This window comes from Schistocerca piceifrons, chromosome 2, assembly GCF_021461385.2.
Source record: "Schistocerca piceifrons isolate TAMUIC-IGC-003096 chromosome 2, iqSchPice1.1, whole genome shotgun sequence".
Lineage (NCBI taxonomy): Eukaryota > Metazoa > Arthropoda > Insecta > Orthoptera > Acrididae > Schistocerca > Schistocerca piceifrons.
This window is the reverse complement of record NC_060139.1, coordinates 390,250,415-390,269,875: the sequence shown is the minus strand read 5'-3', so window position 1 is coordinate 390,269,875 and position 19,461 is coordinate 390,250,415. Positions and strand designations below refer to the sequence as shown.

The following is a 19,461-nucleotide window of genomic DNA, read 5'->3' as shown; positions in this document are numbered from 1 at the left end:
GTCCCTTATTTAGGATTATGAAAATATGAGATTGTAATCTTACGGAACACATCAAATATGGAGCCAAGATTGGGAGACTGCATACAACACTGCAGTCATAAAATAACACACGAAGAACGTTGAAACATATGCAAGAGGAAATTAACCACAACCAACCCATTCAATTTTCACCCAAAAGCAGTTACGTTCGTAGCACAATCCTGTCCGTCATGTAATTACCACACACTGGTATACTAAATTCATACTAACTTTCTGCGAAATCTTCCCGAAAAGAGTAGCTGAGGGTTACTTTGATGATTACACCACATGCTTCACGTGGTCAACTTGGTTTACACAAAGAGTGTAACTCCACAATAATTTTGATAATTAAAATAAATTAGATCGAAAGCAATTTACAAAAGAAAAACCTCAAACTGGTTACTATCGTCTTACTATTAACTTGATGGGTCAAACCATTGAATGAGCTCGTGGTATCAGACTCACAAAGTACACCCCACGTGGGTTGAACATAAAGAAAAGTTGCTGTATTGAAAAATATTGTCAAGGCGAGACGTTATAATCTCACGCACATTCGCATTTAAGATTGATGATCTTAGTTAGAGTTACTGATCAACACATGGTTCCACTTTACTCAGAAAGTAGTGACAAAGCAACTACCGGAATATTTTCTGAACTTGACACTCGAATTACACTGCGCTGCAATTTAAGATAACATTAGATATTTTAGAGCTAAACCTGAAATAAAGGTGATTAAATTTTCAGTTAGGCTGAACTTAAGAAATCCATTGTCCTACGGATTTAGCAGACACGCGCTTAGCCGGAGATCTTACCACTTCAGACGCTCGCCATGGACAGACTGACCTGGTCCCTTCCTGAGGGTGGCTCACAAATACAAACGGAAGTGGCCAGAGGGGCAGCTTCCTATACCAACATGACAAGGGGTGGACAGGACCATACTATGGATAGAAACCTCTTTGCTTTTAGAAAGCGTAGCTACCTGTTCCGACGTTGGTCCTACTGTTCTCTAGCAGACAGGCTTGTCTGCTACCATCCAGCATGCAACTAGAAATACATTTGCTCATTCATCCTCTCACACAGAAGGGAAGGGGGATGACAGTATCTTATCATATACAGTATATAAAAGAAAGTGGATGTAGGTTCCGTATGAGACTGTGTGACATGAATTACCTATAAGCTGTGTTTTAAAGTGTAGTAGTGTGACAGATCGTTCTTGTTTATGTGTAAAAGTAACATGTTCCACTGCTCAGTCTCCTCCCAGATAGTCAGAAACACCACAGTAAATTTAGAAGAGGAATTTATGCCATAAATGACAACATATTTAAGAAATTAACATGAAAGGAATCCAACAGATACCTTTCACACTTTTTATCTCTGTGGCGAGTTAGAAAAGAAAGAAGAATGACCCAAAAGGTGTGCAAAAAAGATGCGGGCTTTGCGATTAAGAGAGGCTGCCGTAGACATAAGGTTGTACTGATGAGAATAACAATGGATGTAGTTTGCATTTGGATATCTGTCGTTAATTTCTGAACCCCGTTCGACATGCCACTTATAACGTTTGCACCATCGTAACCCTGAGCTATTAGTTATGCTCAATCATCGCCAATTAATGGTTCAATTTCTTTCAGAATACTCCCAGCTATAGAATAAGCATGCTGACTTTCTGTACTAACAAAGATCCAGAATCTTTCAATAGGTTTTCCCTCAGCAACATAACGCAAAACAATAACCATTTGAAATTCGCAAGACACCTCTGTGCTGTCATCCGCGATTATTGCAACATAATCGGCACGTTTTATTTCTTTACGGACTTCTTCATGGTACACTTCCAAAGTGCATTGCAGTAGCTTGTTCTGAACGGTCATAGAAATGCCTTTGAACACTGATGCTTGAGGGAGATGAAGTTGATGTTTATCCAGTTCGGCGCTGAACTGAATTAGCTCGCGAAGAACCGCCTTATTTTGAGAGGCATCAGATTCATCGTGGCCCCTGAGAGCCAGTTCCAAAGCACCACAGAACTGAATACAGTTTATAATTAAATTCAACATATATATCTATTCGTTTCTACGCGTTTGTTGTGGCTGTCAATTGTTTGTCTACATTGCGAATCTAATTTCTGCTGAATGTTCGTTTTGTCTAGAAATGAAAGACTAAGCATTCATGTGTCGTTCGTTTTGACATTTCGTGAACTTCTGTTTTAGACCGTATAAGCCCAATATCAGTTATTCCGGTCTTACACCAATGAACATCTCCCCCCCCCCCCCCCCCCAAATAACACACAACGAAAACAAAAAACAGCGTTGCTCCCTTCACAACCACAAGTCCATTTCTTCTTTTGTTAAATTCCGGATTGAACTTATGGCATCGATTTTTTGTTTGCTACTACAGATCCAGATTCGGAAGAGGATAACCTATTGTTTATTATCTGAGAGTCCTGTCGCTAAATAGCGTTTTCAATAACTCATTTATGGCGTTTTTAATAACTCATTTACTTTGTTCAAGTTTGCTATTTTCACAGCCAACTGAATTTTCCCATACAGATAACGCTGTGCAGACAGTTATATACGGTCAGTTACCTGACCTCGCTGTAACTGCAACTTGTTTGTACAGAACTGTAATACACGAACGTAACGAGTATAAACAGAAAATTACACATTTGTTTGGAAAACAGATGCTCAACCGGTGGTGAATACGTTAGTTTTTTGTTTTGTTCTGTAGAAATAGCCCTGCTGTTGTGAAATATACCAATTTTGAAATAATGGCTCTTAGTTTCAAAATCTAAGGGCATAATTATATTCAAATTACATATAGCTACACTATATGCATTATTTCTGTATTCTGTGTTCGATCAGGTGCTGGAAGGTTTCTTGGGGGACGGCATCCCATTCTTCACGGAGTGCTGCACTGAGGAGAGATATCGATGTCGGTCAGTGAGGCGTGGTACGAAGTCGGCGTTCCAAAACATCCCGAAGGTGTGCTATAGGATTGAGGTCAGGACTCTGTGCAGGCCAGTCTATTACAGGGATGTTATTGTCTTGTAACCAATCCGCTATAGGCAGTGCATTATGAACAGGTGCCCGATCGTGTTGAAAGATGCAATCGCCATCCCCGAATTACTCTTCAACAGTGGGAAGCAAGAGGGTGCTTAAAACATCAATGTAGGCCTGTGCTGTGATATTACCACGCAAAACAACAAGGGATACAAGCCCCCTCCATGAAAAACACGACCACACCATAACGCCACGGCCTCCGAATTTTACTGTTGGCACTACACACGCTGGCAGATGACGTTCACCGGGCATTCGCCATACCCACACCTTGCCATCGGATCGTCACATTGTGTACCGTGATTCGTCGCCCCACACAACGTTTTTTCACTGTTCAGTAGTCCAATGTTTACGCTCCTTACATCAAGCGAGGCGTCATTTGCCATCTACCGGCGTGATGTGTGGCTTATGAGCAACCGCTCGACCATGAAGTCCAAGTTTTCTCACCTCCCTCCTAACTGTCATAGTACTTGCAGTGGATCCTGATGCAGTTTGGATACCTGTGTTATAGTCTGGATAGATGTTTGCCTATTACACGTTACACACTCTTCAACTATCGGCTGTCTCTGTCAATCAACGCTTTTGTACTGTACGTTTTTGTGCTGTACGTGTCCCTCGACGCTTCCACTTCACTAGCACATGGGAAACAGTGGACCTAGCGATGTTTAGGAGTGTGGAAATCTCGCGTACAGACGTATGACACAAGTGACACCCGATCACCTGACCACGTCCTAAGTTCGTGAGTTCCGCGGAGCACCCCATTCTGCTCTCTCACGATGACTATGGACTACTGAGGTCGCTGATGTGGAGTACCTGGCAGTAGGTGGCAGCACAATGCACCTAATATGAAAAACGTATGTTTTTGGGGGTGTCCGGATACTTTTGAACACGTAGTGTATACCTATCAGACAATAATCACACTCTTTTTCTCAATAATATATTTTAACCTTTGGCTTCCTGTTCCATTATTCTTCTCTGCTTTGGCACATATCCCCACCTCTACCTTGGTTCATTCCCCAATAAAGCTTCTGTTTTGCTGGGACCATTAATTCATGCTGAAAACCCTTATTGTAACTTATACGTTAATTATGTATTTTATCCATCCTCAGCAACTGTATTTCTCTTAGTTGAAATAATCAGCAAACAACTGCACAAAAGAAATTTTATCCCTTCACCTGTTTCAGAAGATTATAACTATCGCATCATTAGCGAACGTCAAAAATAAACGTATGTACGTAACATATTGCGTAGTCCTTATTGGGCGATACATTCGTTATTAAAATTAATGTGGTTAAAGATCTCGAGAGTCTTTATTTTGTTTTTCCTGTACAAGTCTTGCTTCTGACTTGACGTTAAATTTAGTCTTTTATCCATCATCAGCAACAATATTTCAACAAATAGAAATAAAGTTGCTGAAGATGGATAAAAGACTAAATTTAACGCCAAGCCAGACTCAAAGAACCATCTGTTTGTACAGGAAAAACAAACTGAAGACTCTCAGAGTGTCCAACCATATTAATTTCACTAACAAACTTATCACCAAGAAAGATTACAGTAATATTCTGCATTAACCTGCTCATTTTTGACGTTCGTTAATAATGCGATAGTTATAAAGGGTACTAAGTGCCTGAAATCGGTAAAGGAATAAAATTTCTTCTGTGCAACTGCTTACAGATTATTTCAACAGCCGGCCGATGTGGCCGAGCGGTTCTAGGCGCTACAGTCTGGAACCGCGCGAACGCTACGGTCGCAGGTTCGAATCCTGCCTCGGGCATGGATGTGTGTGATGTCCTTAGTTTAGTTAGGTTTAAAGAGTTCTAAGTTCGAGGGGACTGATGACCATAGCAGTTAAGTCCCATAGTGCTCAGAGCCATTTGAACCATTTTGAACCACTATTTCAACAAATATTAATGATGGTTCGTAAAACTGCTCCTGTTCATCATTATTTTGGTGCCTCTTGCTACAGTGTTTGTGGTTTTTCTGTGCAGGTATCGTAACGTGCTGTGCCACAGAGACCTGTGGGTAAACAATATGCTATTCGCGGAGGACACCAAGGGCGAGCTGTCGGTGCGGTTCGTGGACTTCCAGACACTTCACCTGGAGCCTCCAGCACACGACGTGGTACCCTTTCTGCACTTGGTCACTCAGCGCGACATGCGACGTGTCCACGGCCAGCGGCTGCTGGAGCTATACCACCAGACACTGGCCGACGTGCTGCGCCAGCACGACCTCGACATCGACTCCCTCCTGCCCCTGCAGATCTTCCTGCAGTCATGCGAGGACACCAAGCCATTGGCCGTCCTCCTAGCCGCCTACGTACTGCAATTCACACAACGAAGACCTGAACATCGACTCTGTCCTGCTCTTAACAGGTCTTCCTGCAATCCTGTGAGGACGCTAACCACGCCGCCATATTCGTCGCCATTGTGAGCGTGTGGGTGCTATTCTGTCATTCTGCGCAACGGATTAATCTGAGATGTACCCTTTACCCTGTGGCTCCTGCAAGATGCAATTTCCACCCCACACCACTACAGAAGTCAGACAGACGCTCCTAACGTTCTAAAGAGAAATGCCTGAAAAACTTTCATCAATAAATATCTTCTGGAGTCGTCCGCTGTAAGGAAATGACACAAAAATTCACAAAATTTCTTACGTAACTAGTGGGATACTTGGGTACTGGAGTAGTGCTAGTTAGTGTAAGAAAAACATGAATCTAACGAAAATTATTTTTTTTTTAATTCTGAGAAGTCACAATGGCACTTTTAGTTATGAACTGAACAAGTTATTTCCCAGTTCTTTTCGGAATGTGAAGTTACCTCTCAAGGATAGGATTCGCTAATGAAATTTCTATACAAAGTTTAACATTGTTATTGACTTGGCAGAATGGCTGAGAGCCGTGCCTACTCAACTTGAATAATTATCTGTTAGAATGTTGCTAGGTACGGTCGAGGCTGTCGCATGTGAAATGCAGTGAGGTGTACTGTTGTGGAGCAAATATGGAGCTCGCAAGAGCTGTAGCGCACAATACCGTAAGCTGCGATGACTGCTGCTGCGCCACTCGCTGCTGACAAATAAGATAACTCTCGTTCTATCTGGATTGACCTTCGCCAATCAAACTCTCCCTACACCTTGATGAAGTCAAGGACTCCTATTCGCCCCTAGTCTAACTATTGGCATGGTGCACCGGTCAGATAACCAGTCCACCGCGATGCCATTCAAAAATTCGCTCGCAGGCGCCTAACTATAACTCTGTCCGTTCACACCGCACAATAAGTGTGGCAGCCAACACAGTGAACAATGCTTAATCGTAAGGACTCAATATAGAGTCACACTCTGATTCGCTCTCGACAGAGGTGCTCTCCCAGTGAAGTACTGAGGAGAGACTTGTTCCTCGCTCTTTGAGTACACGTACGAGAGCGCACACTCTCGTTACGTGTTCTCGCTCCAAGAGCGACAACGGAACGGCCCCTCTCCACGCCAGACGTGAAGGGGTATATCTTTCGGTCTCTTCCATTACTCCTTCAGCTTAAGGCGTCAGAAATGTCTTCTGCCAATCAGCATTGCACTTCTAAAACGGCAGAATGACGTTTCGTTTAAGGCGACCAAACTGGAAATCTGTAGCATTGGCGTTTGGTGTTTGCTGTCTCCCCGTGAAAATCTCTGATACTGCATGCTATATTTGTAAAGAATGCGTAGGCTGGGTGCTCCCACACAATGTAGCGGAATTTGCTTTTAAACCGAACACGACGTCGTTCTTCCTTTCACTCGGGCAAACGCTGTCCATTCCATGGGCGGCCGCCGGCCGACGTAGATAGGTTGGGACCGGCCTCTTGGCGTACGGTTGCTCTCCCGAACTAAAAGCTCCTGTGACCGTCATGTCTTGAATGTGTGTGTGTGTGTATGCCAGCCTCGAGTATTTCAACCACGGTGCGCACTTTGCATATCGTTTACATGAATTCATACAATATTGACTTTATCTTATCGAGTTTGGGTTCCAATGAAGCATCTTGATGTGCGCAATATGATTGTGAGGGCGGAATATGTAAGCAATGAAGGTCAGGAGACCACGACATCTTAAACTATACATCATGCGAATCATGATGATACCTCTACGGCAGGTACAGATACCTCTTCTAACTCTGATACCGAGCCCTCTAGTGGCAAAGACTCTCGGTCTTAGGGTCATTCAAAAAGAAAAGAGGCAGAGGATGAAAAATGAAAACCACTGAAGGGATCATAATTCCATTACCTACGGAAGAAGTGTGATCCCTGTAACAGCGTGGAGGCTCCAAACACACCTCTAGAGGAACATGGGTGCACACCCAAATGACGACAGATCGAAAACGTACACTCGTCGACCGTCCACTTCAAAAGAAGAGCAAACGGGTGTAGTGCGTGTCATGACAACGGAAGATACGCGGGGAACGGAAATTCATCGAAGAATGGCACAAGTATATGGAGAGCACTGAATGCCCATTGCAGTACCAACACTCTACACCTATGTGATTACTCTGCTATTCATAACAAAGTGCTTGGCAGAGGGCTCAATGAACCACCTTCAACCTGTCTACCGTTCCACTCTCGAACAGCGTGCGGGAAAAACGAGCACTTAAATTTTTCTGTGCGAGACCTGATTTCTCTTATTTTATCATTTCTCTCTATGTAGGTGGATGCCAACAGAATGTTTTCGCAATTGGGGGAGAAAACTGGTGATTGAAATTTCATCAGAAGATCCCGTTCGCTACGAAAAACGCCTTTGTTTTAATGATTGTCACTCCAATTCACGTATCATGTCTGTGGCACGATCTCCCCGATTTCGCGATAATACAAAACGAGCTGCCCTTCTTTGAACTTTTTCGATGTCATCTGTCAGTCCCACCTGATGCGGATCCCACACCACACAACAGTACTCAGGAATAGGGCGGACAAGCGTGGCGTAAGCAGCCTCTTTAGTAGACCTGTTGCACCTTTTAAGTGTTCTGCCAATGAATCGCTGTCTTGGTTTGCTCTACCCACAACACTATCTATGTGATAGTTCCAATTTAGGTTATTTGTAATTGTAATCCCTAAGTATTTAGTGGAATTTACAATCTTCAGGTTTGTATGACTTATCGCTTAATCGAAATTTAGCGGATTTCTTTTAGTACTCATGTGAATAACTTCACACTTTGCTTTATTCAGGGTCAATTGCCACTTTTCGCACCATAGAGATATCGTATCTAAATCATTTTGTAATTCGTTTTGATCATCTGATGACTTAACAAGTCGGTAAATGAAAGCATCATCTGCAAACAATTTAAGAGGGCTACACAGATTGTCTCCTATGTCGTTAATATACATCAGGAACAATAGAGGGCCTATAACACTTCCTTGGGGAACGCCGGATATTACTTCTGTTTTACTCGATGACTTTTGGTCTATTACTACGAACTGCGACCTTTCTGACAGGAAATCACTAATCCAGTCGCACAACTGAGGCGATATTCCATAGGCACGCAGTTTGGTTAGATGACGCTCGTGAGGAACGGTATCGAAAGCCTTCTGGAAATCTAAAAATATGGAGTCAATTTGACATCCCCTGTAGATAGCACTCATTACTTCATGAGTATAAAGAGCTAGTTGTGTTTCTTCGAGATAATTCATAATGTTTGAACACAGTACATGTTCCAAAATCCTACTGCAAATGGACGTTAGTTAAATGGGCCTGTAATTCAGCGGATTACTCCTATTTCCCTTTTTGGGTATTGGTGTGACTTGAGCAATTTTCCAATCTTTAGGTGCGGATCTTTCTGCGAGCGAGCGGTTGAACATAACTGCTAAATATGGATCTCTGGGACAATGGCTGCCACCGTAACTCGCAGGTCTTCAACAACGAGGGCTCCACCTGTTACATAACGGTATCGGCAATGAGGTTTGACGATCCTGGTCGTGCGTCTCCGACAGCATCCGTCTTTCCTCGAGTCACTTGTGTCACGCCTTCATCCTTGCTACGGACATGTAGTGCTATCCGTACAGTTCTGCCGTGTCTTGATTAATTCCCGTTCCCCGTACTCCGTCCGCTGTCAACAAACGCACTATACCTCTGTCTCGTCTTTTAAAGCCTCCATTCCTCTGTTTCCAGCATAACTGAGTGCAGTGGGCAGTCGGAGCGTCCACGTGCTCGCTCTCTCGTCACGTGGGTCTGCGCCTACGTCCTTCTAGCGGCTTGTTTGCGGCCTTGGTGGTCTTATAGGTACAACACCTTCTTCAGTAGACAATGGCATTATGATTCCTTCAACAGTTTTTATTTTGCATTTCTTTTCGAATGACCCGAATGAAAAATAGGTTACCAATATAGTGTTAAAACGCTATGGTGAGTGCCCTTAGTGGCAAAGACTCTCGGCCTTTCATCTGTAAAGTTCAGTATTGGTTTCGGCGAATATCTCTCTCCTGTGATCTACTTTGTATCGTATTAGATGCCTCAGTGACTGCTGGCTACCTAGCCAGATTAAAATCGACGAAACCATGTATCGTCAGCGTACTGTGCTGTTGTCACCAGAGGGCCTGACCTCCTGAGGAGCTAAACTCTCTCTGATTTCTGTTCTCTTGTAACAGAGGCGTCACTTGACCTCTCCTGTCAGATAAACTTGGGTTGACGAACTTATTTGGTGGATTTTTAAAGAAAGAAAGCAGATCAAGCTAGAACGTCCCGTCGATAATGAGGTCATTAGAGACGGAGCACAAGTTCAGATTGTGGAGTGATTGGGAAGAAAATCGACCGTGCCCTTTAGGGAAACTGTCCAGGCATTCGAATTTAGCAATTTAGGAAATCACGCGAAGCATTAATCCAGGTGACCGTATGGGAGTTTGAGCCACTATCGTCCCAAATGCTAGTACAGTGCGTTATTAGTGCAGTCTCATATTCTGAAATACATTGTAGCATTTATTTTCTAGAGCTAGGTAGAGCTTGTGCAAGATAAACTGGCACCTGTGCAGAAATACATTCTCGTTCTCAGCACTGGATGAGTCCACCCTTCTGTTTCAAAGGGGTGGCTGTCTCAGTTTTCTGTTGCCCACTGAGTGTAAATTTTGTCCATTATGAGAGAAACATTCACTGCCCACTTCGACTGCGCTGCAGAAATGGACGTATGTGCACGCTTGCTGCTCTGCAGTCTTTCTCAAACGATATTAAGGAAACTATAAGATAAATAATTTTGATTGCCTCGAATCTCATCAGATTCATGCTGAACTGCTTATCATTTCGTTAATGGTCACGGTTATTGTGCCATTGCGACATTAAGTAAGCTACTGCGTGAAAATCGAATACTTTATGATGAAAAATAGTTGTCGCTATGAGTTTGGTTCGTGTTTGGTCATACAATGCTGCGTTTGAAAAGTATCTAATATATGGAATTTTTCTTTAAAATTGAGACGTCTATGTCTATCTCCAGTCACAAAGAAATGGACTCTATATGGTGCACTCACTTCCAGTTGTACGCGCAAAAAGTACAGTGAACGTGAAACGTTCGTAACATCCCTCACATCTCACAAACCAGAGGTTTCTAGCCTAGGGATTGTGGGTCGCATGCGGCCCAAAGCAAATATCAGTGCGGCTCAAGAAGTGAGTGTCTATCACACGTCTTGTAAAAAAAATTCTATAAAATTCCATTTATGTAAAGTAATGATAAAATTTATATTTTCACTTTGAAACTCCTATCACACCTCCAACCATATCTCTCTCTCTCTCTCTCTCTCTCTCTCTCTTTCTCTCTCTCTCTCTCTCATTTTTTTGCTCAACATGTTAGTGTTAAGTACAGGGTGTACAAAAAGTTTGGGAACACTTTCAATTATTTATTGCACAAGAACCAAACATTGTACAGATATCATACATATGTCATTTTGAAGAGAAATCCTGAAAGTTTCTTTTCATGTATACCGCCACAGCGTAGTTTGGTAATTTGCCGATAGTTAGCGCTAGTCGCAAACATGGCGAGTTATGGTGCGGAGCGAGCTTTATGTGTGTTGGAGTTTGACAAAAACAAGTGTTCTACAGCTGTTCAACGGATGTTTAGAACCAAGTACGGTAAGAAGGTACCAACAAGGAAGGCTATTTACCAATGGCACAACAAATTCCCCAAAGGTAAATGTTTTTTGTGCCCTGTCACGTCGAAAACTGTACAGGTGAGAGCACTGTCACTGGATAGTCCTAATTGGACATGTTGCAGCAATGGCTGAGGCCTCAATGCAATCGGACTCTCCGTTCATCTTTCAGGAGGATGGGGCTCCACCCCATTTTCATCGTGAAGTTCGTGGGAACCTGAACACGGAGCTGCCGCATCGATGGATCGGCCTTGCTACAGAAGGGGAGAGCTGTTTCATGAAATGGCCTCCCCGATCACCAGATCTCATTGCGTGTGGCTTTTTTCGAGGGGGACACATTAAAGATTTGGTGTATGTACCGCCTCTACCACGTGATGTAGATGTAGCAGAGCTCCGGGAGAGAATACGGGAAGCGACTGCCACAGTCGACGCAAGAACTGGATTACCGTATTGGCTTCCGGGTCACTCATGGTTCGTATATCGAATGTTTGTAAAAAAAAAAAAAAAAAAGAACTTTCAGAGTTTCTCTTCAAAATGCAATATGTATGGCATCTGTACAATGTTTACTTCTTGTGCAATAAATAATTTAAAGTGTTCCCGGACTTAATGTACATCCTGTATAGAGTATGTGCAGCTAAAAGATTGTAACCCCTGTCATAAGCACTTGGAGATACCAAAATGAGATTTTCGCAAATGACAGCATGCAAAGTGAAGAGTATTTTGTCATATAGTTAACATGTACAACTTCTTTTTGTCTACTTTGATTTAAAAATAACTACAGAGTTTTTCAGTGAAATAATATAATTATTTTAAGGCCCATCAATAGCTGGTGAAACGAGAATTAGTATTGGTTTGTAGTAACATAAGTAAAGGGATTACCCTTTTATTTTTGTACTGAAGATGAGTTTTTCGTAAGTCACTGACCTGACTAGACCTCAGTTGTATGTTTAATAGCAGAACGTTTCAGGATTTTGTCGCAATTGCATTAGCGTGTTAATGAGATGAAATGATGTACCATCTCTGTGTTTTGGGAAAAGAAGCTAATTTTAGCCTGGAAAGAAGAGAAGCGAAAAGTTTATAAATCAGGTGAAAATAAATCGCTCCTTCTGTTGCAGTTTCAGTGTAATCTTGTTAATCATTGTGGTTTTAATAGTGAGTGACTGACTTGTCGAATTATTTGTCGTACTGGCATAACCTGTTAATATGATCGTTTGCAGACTCGCTAACCGTAGCTTTTAAGTTCTGCGAGATAGGCGTTTGTGTGAAGGCTTTAGCTGTAGAATAACACTTTCCCTTCCGCGGTGTCCCTTCCGCGATTGAACGCCCACCACTAGTGTTGCTCCCTCCACTGCTGCGCCGTCTGCGCAGCAGGAGGAAAGCAATGTTGTAAGCACTACCCAATGAAGCGATGTATGGAGTCTCCATATGACCTTATTTCACTTCTCCCCAAACCATTCAGAATTGTAGGAGATCTTTATGTGCTGAATATACAACGAGAATCTATGAAAATGTACCCAAAGAGTCGTGTTGAGGGCATCATTTTGTAAAAAGAGCAGTGTCTCGTGATTACGTGAGGCAGCATGCTCATTTGCAGTGCAATGGGATTACGCACAACTGATATCATATGGTGCTCCTGTGCCCTTTCAGACCCCATTCACTGCGAAGCGGTTGGCGATTTACATGTAACTGATCACATCCCTATCTGGGTGCTTCTATGAAAGAGCGTCTCCCAAAAGGAAACCGGTATGATGGATTCTCATATGGCAAACTGGACACCGTACTGCGAAGTGACTGGTTTTCAACACCGAGACAGCATCCAGGATTGGTCTCATCCCATTATAAGCATGGTCGACAGTTCCGTCGATGTATCTATCTCCAAGTTCTCAGGCCGACTCCAAAGGCCGCGTGTCTCATAGTGGGACGATGAATGTCGTTTTCCAGGGTCACTCAGCAGTCGGTTGGTATACCAGACTTTCGCAGTGGAACGAGTAACGCTCAGAGCCAGTAATCAGAAGTCACGACAAGTGTTTCTGAACTCGTTAACTCACTCCAATAGCTCTACTGTATTATGAGATGGGCAAATAAGATTTCTAAAACATTTTTTAGATCGCCAAGAACTACTGTACTGAAACGAGAGACATCCAAATTACAAGTGGAGACATCAACCAAGCGGTAACAGAGTACATCGATAACTACCACTGAAAACCAGAATCCAGTTTTGAGACTCTGTCGGCCATTAGTAGAGGGGGGAGGCTGTAAATACGCTTCCAGCAACAAATTAGCTACACAATTACCCATTTTCCATGTGGGATATGTTTGAACTACGAATGTTCAATGTTGACAGATCATCGATGCTGATTACGAATTCATCATCGACGCATAAGAAACATCGATAGCTGATAATAGCCTCCCAACTATGTCGTTATTAATATCGAAGTTAAATGTAGAATTTATGGAACACTGTAGAAAGCAACATGCGAACTCATATATCTACCATCAGATTTATTAGTCAATAAATTCAACATGAATGAAAGTACACGATACTACTGTAAATTCTACAATATTTATTATTTTACTAACCAATTTTCGGCCACACATCTTTGTACCTGATGATGGAATAACAGCTCGAAAGCAGTTTATAAAATAATAAATGTTGTGGAATATTGCACCAGTGCCGTGTATTTTTCATTCATAGTATATAAAATATTCTGTCAAGAGTCAAAGGAACTGTCAATTAAGGCAATAAACATAGAAATTACATTACCTATTCCATCCTATACAGAGACATTAGAAATAACATTTTTGAGAGAAGTTTTCCTTTCAGTCTATTTCATTGTTAACACAGGTCCTACATTTAATAATAGTCTTTCAGAAGCTGACGACGTTGCTGTACAGCTCCAATACCTAAATGCATTTTTGGTTAGATAAAACTTCTATATGATCCCATACTTATAATGAATCTTGTTGAAGGTCTAGAAGGCGATCTCTCAGGTAATAATTGAATTTTCATGGTTGATCCGTTTCTGTTCCAGGTTGCAACTTACTCTTTTCTTGTCCTACATTATAATGTAAATTCTACAAATCAAGTTTGATTTTTCTGTTTTCCTGTAATGTATAAAAGTGTTGTCCATCCTCATCGACTCCGTTTTAACAGCTGCCAGTAAATCCTTAACGGTTTTGATTGCCTTAAATGTGTTAAAGTAAGTTGAAACAGTTTGTCTTTGAATCTGCAACCGATCAACGTTCATGTGGCAAATAAGTGAACATATATGTCCGTTTTGATTTCTGTTACAATGTTACCTCTTCAGACTGCCTCCAGTAGTCTGTATTGCTTGCACGCCTCACATTTTTATTTTCAACATACTAATTATCGGAATTACTTTACAACGTATTTTTATGCGAATTTCACGAGTATCCATTTCTATAAACCTCAGAATATCACAGAATATCACAAACATCTGCCACATATACAATATCTGCGGCAGTTAGCGTGGACGATGGTCGATCTTTTGTCTTCAACATAGACGCCACTTTAGTATCGATACCGTTACGTCGAAAATAAAACATCTGGTATTGATATTTTGTGATTGTTATAGATCATCGAGCGTCTCTAATTTGAAGCGTTACAGTTTTTGCTACAGCGATCAAACTGCAAATGAGGGATCATCCATGACTATTTCACACCCCGTGTGTAAACTAAGATTGGTCTGGATCAATACAGTACGCCAATTCTATTATGGAAAGAATGTTCATATTGGAATAACTCAGATGTTCTAATTTTAGCCTTCAGTAATTCTCATTGCTATTGATAATGATAGTCTTACAAATTTTGAATTTTTGAGATGAGATGGATCGTTTCACTTAATCTGTCTCGCAAACTTGCTGGGCCAAAAAATGTTATTGTTCAGTTAATACTCCAAATATATTAAAGTTCTGATATGTCGTAACCAAGTTTTAATTACGGTATGGCAATGTTCACTAGCACAGAGAGCAGAGTTCCATGAGCCTTAGTACAGTTTAAGTCATTCGATAAACTTGACCACTTACTTGAAGTAATTTTAAAACCGACAATGCAATCACACTGTCCAAAAGAACAAGTCTGAGCTGCTTCAAAAAGAAGTTTGTGTTCTACGATGCCCAAACAGTAAGACGCAAAGTGAATACTACATCAGTCTCTTATCCAACCGCCATAGCAAAATTATAAAAATGCCCAGTCACTAAAAATTAACACGTAGTTCATATACGTTCTATTGACAAAAGATGAGCATATGGCCTGCTGTTGTGTTCGCGTGTATATGACCCAAAAGCAGTATGGTTTTATTCTTTTTTTTTTTTGTAAAATCAGACGTACTTGTGAAATTTACTAATTTTCTCTTTAATTTTTAGAGCTGCTTGTAGCTCAGAAGTGTTATTGATTTTTAAACGGGCTTCATCCAAATTAGTAGTTGTTATGTATGTAGTGTTTGGCTATGTATAACGCAAACAGAAATCTTTTTGCTTTACCGTCCGCAACTGTATCATTTGCTGCCATGTTGCATTTGTATCTAATCAAGGAATTTAGTCTCATATAATAACGCGTCAGTTTTCAATAACTAACTTGCTTTTTATTATTGCTCACATGAAATCCAGCTGGCGGAGAATTCTTTGGGATACTCGACTGTTGTAATTTTGTAACTTCGTGGATACTCTCCATGATCAACAAATTACTAACTAATGCAGAGATAAAAGCGATTATAATCACTTCTCATAGCGAAGACTCAGTTTCTGAATGTGAAGATCATGAACGTAATGGTTCGCTAAGCGACGGTTGTGGTATCCCCTAGTCGACGTCTTGTCAATAACACACAAACTATTTCTTCAGGAACTGTACTATAAACCGGAAGCTACGACTGCTTCTGCAATACTGCCATCGTTTTTCAGCTAATATCATCAGGAATACCCCTGGAATTATAAGGGGCGATCATAATGTTACAGTTTGAGGGCGTTGCTGCAGCGTATATGCAACGTAGCGCGAATCCGATGCGGGTGTATAAATACCGACAGTTAGGGAAGGGACTAGTATCACCCCGGCGTTCGTGTGTTAACTGCTGGAACGTGAACTTTGAGGACGTCACTACCAAATGCGTCCAAACAGGACCAAGTTGCTATTTATTCTTTTCTTGGCTGCCAAAGGACAAACACCGGTAGGAGTCTATAGGAGAATGAACAATGTGTATGGGGCAGCATATCTGTCGGAAGCCACCACTGTGCAGTGAAAATTGCGTCAAGGGGTGGTGCTGGTTCATGATAATGCATGTCCCTATATCGCAAATATCAGAAAGCAGAAGTCACGCCAAGGAAGACATTCGAGTACTGTCCCTACAGTCCTGCTCTCTCCCTATACGATTGTCTCGCCTTCAGTCACTTAAAAAAAAGGCCTTGAAGGGTCGATGATTCCTGTCGGACGAGGATGCGCAGCAGACAGTTATCGACTTCTTCACGCAGCAGGAACCGGTATCTTCAACCTGATGCGTTGGTGGGATGATTGCCTCAGTGCTCACGGCGATTTTACGTGAGTGTCATACCTGTTCAGGACCGTACGGCCTTCGAATGGAAACTTTTTGATCGCCCCTTATGCAAACTGTGCCACTGCCAGAATGTCTGGCAAAAAAAGAACATTTGAAACGATCTTTCGTACAACAATTGAAAATGAAATACATTGACAGGAAAAAAAGTCGCAACTCCGGGAAAGAGTTCTGTGGGTTTCTACATCTGAAAGATGTTGTCTATTCAAATTTCGCCCCAGTGGCGTAAGAGTGGCGCTAGTAGCGCTACTATGAGGACGCAAATCAGGTTTGCTTTAAATAGGCGCTGTGACAGTCGTGAGCGTTAGTCAGTTTTGGGATTGGACGTCGTGAGTTGATGCTAGTCACGAATGCCTTTACCGAGGCGGAAGACCATAGTTTTCGGCGTATGGCTTTGGTGCCTGCAGCAGTAATTTACACAGCATTTAGCATGACAGTGACGCAACGAGCTGGTACAAATCGGTTACTTCAACAGCAGCTCCGAGAGAGACTACTGTAGCATACATTCCACTGACCCCAAACCACCGCCATTAGCTACTTCAGATGTGTCAAGATAGAGCTCGTTGGAGGGTAGATTTTAGGTTATAAGGTGGCAGAATAAATGGTCAGATTTTCACCTTACATGAGATCTTTACATATCGCAACGAGAGGGTGGAGATGACACCTAACATAATTCGGCGGTTATGAGAACATTTGTCTATCAGTATCTAATGCAAAAAGGGATGAGAGCCAATTGATGGCAATTAACACACCTTTCCTATACAATGCATGTCTTTGAGCGGAAGGTGGAACAGGGAACGCGAGTCGCTTTTAGTTTTGAAAAGCCAGCCCCACAACGGTGTAGCGAAGTTGTGCTGTGGGAGTTACAACAGAATCTACTTAAAGGGGTGGCTGGAGGAAGATCAACGACCCTGGGCCAGGTGATTTGGGCCGGAGGACGCGTGTAGTGGCACCTCTGCGCAAAGGGAAAAAAAAGCTTTAGAAAGCTGCGTTTCAGAATTCCAACAGGATACAAACAAAAACCAGTGACGCATTTTCGTCCAACGAGTGCGACACACGGAAAGGTCAATGTACTCTAGGCGTATAGAATGGGAACAAAACGTCCGATTGGCGGAAACGCACTAGGAAGAAGAAATATACTGAAGTTTCGATGCAGTTGATAGAAGGGACATTGCGATTGGTACAGAGAGTTTCTACAAAATAAGATGAATGCTCCTATTGGTCGAAAAAAGCTTTGGCGTGAAAAAGGAACCCAAGTGGAGGGAGGTAGTTCTGCCATGAGTAGGACAAGACAGAAATTTTGAGAGGTCTCTTCTCTGAACTGGCGTCAAGTGCAGAACGGAGGGCTTAGCGCTCCATACAACGCAGAGACGAAATTTGTGTGGACACTGCATTCACAATGGCTGCGCTCAGCTAGAAATTAGCTGTAGCAACGTTTAGCTCCAACTGTGGAGAAACGAACCAGCCAAATTACTTAATTGTTCTCGCGAGAACTGAGAGGGCACTGTAATTATGCACGCTGCTCCAACCATGACGTGTATATCGCCACATAAAGACTAGGGCTGAGTACGTGTTTTCTCGCATATCAGAAAACATAGGGAAAGTTTCTGCTGGAAAGTTCAGCAAAGGCCAGATTAGTTTTTTAGGAATTTCAGTGGGAGAGAGCGGCTTTGCAGACAGCAGCACATCTCAGCTTAAGGTAAATACCGCGTGCAGAGGCATAAATGTTGTTGGTTCACCAGCTTGAGTCCACTGTAAACTCGAGCGGCCTTGGGTAATCTTGCGCTCAGATTTGTCACTTAACTAACCATCCACCGTAGACTTGCTTGTCATCTTAAATAGTACCGAACTTTGAACCGGAATCGGACGATTTTCGTAGTACTGACCAAGATCATAACGTATTTGTAGGAGCAATTTTGTAAAGAAACTTTCAATTAAACTTTAGTATTATTGTGCTTAGGATTAATGTAAAGAAACTTCCAATTAAACTTTCATAACATTGTGCTTAGGATTAATGATCTTTCAGAGAGTTAATATTTGACATTGTTGTGTATAAAATTATTTCACTTTCTGATGTTGGCAAGATGCGTTATCCATTGCGCTGTTTTTATGTTGGCGAGTTGTAAACTGTGTAAAAGCTGTAATTTTGTGAGAAATATTGCGACTTTAAACTTGTCATTTCACCTTACACAGTTATAGAAAAATCAAACCGCACCTTACAAGGTCTGTTTTTTTCCTGATGAAAACTGATTTTGCTTTGGTGCCAGTGACGTTCATGTGTTGGTTAGAAGGAGCCCAGTTGAGGGTCTCTAACCAAACTGTCTGTGTGCTAGACACACTGGACCTGCATCTGGAGTCATGGTCTGAGGTGCGATTTCGTATGACAACAGGAGCACTGTCGTGGTTGTCCCGCATACCCTGTAGCCTTGCTTTGTACGTCAATCTGGTGATTCGACTTCTTGTGGTGCCATTCATGAATCGCATCCTGGGGGTATTTTCCAAAGGGCTAACGCTCGCCCGCATACCGCTGTTATAACCCAGCAGGCTCCTCAGTGTGTCGACGTGTTGCCTTTGCCTACTCGATCACCAGCTCTGTCTCGAATCGAGAACATATGGGCCATTATTGGACAACAACTCCAGCGTCATCCACAAACCACATTAACCGTCCCTCTATTGATTGACCAAGTGCAACAGGCATGGAACTCCATCCAGCAAACTGACATCCATCACCTGTACAACACAATACATGCAAG

General features: G+C 42.2%; 1 protein-coding gene across 1 annotated transcript in view; it reads left to right on the top strand.

The window, feature by feature from the left end:
* The window catches only part of LOC124775419, a 46,940-nt gene that overhangs the window by 21,806 nt on the left and 5,673 nt on the right, over positions 1-19,461 (top strand). The window contains exon 3 of the mRNA XM_047250251.1: positions 5,054-5,381. Coding sequence (XP_047106207.1) covers positions 5,054-5,381 — 328 coding nt within the window. The remainder of the gene's footprint in view (positions 1-5,053; positions 5,382-19,461) is intronic.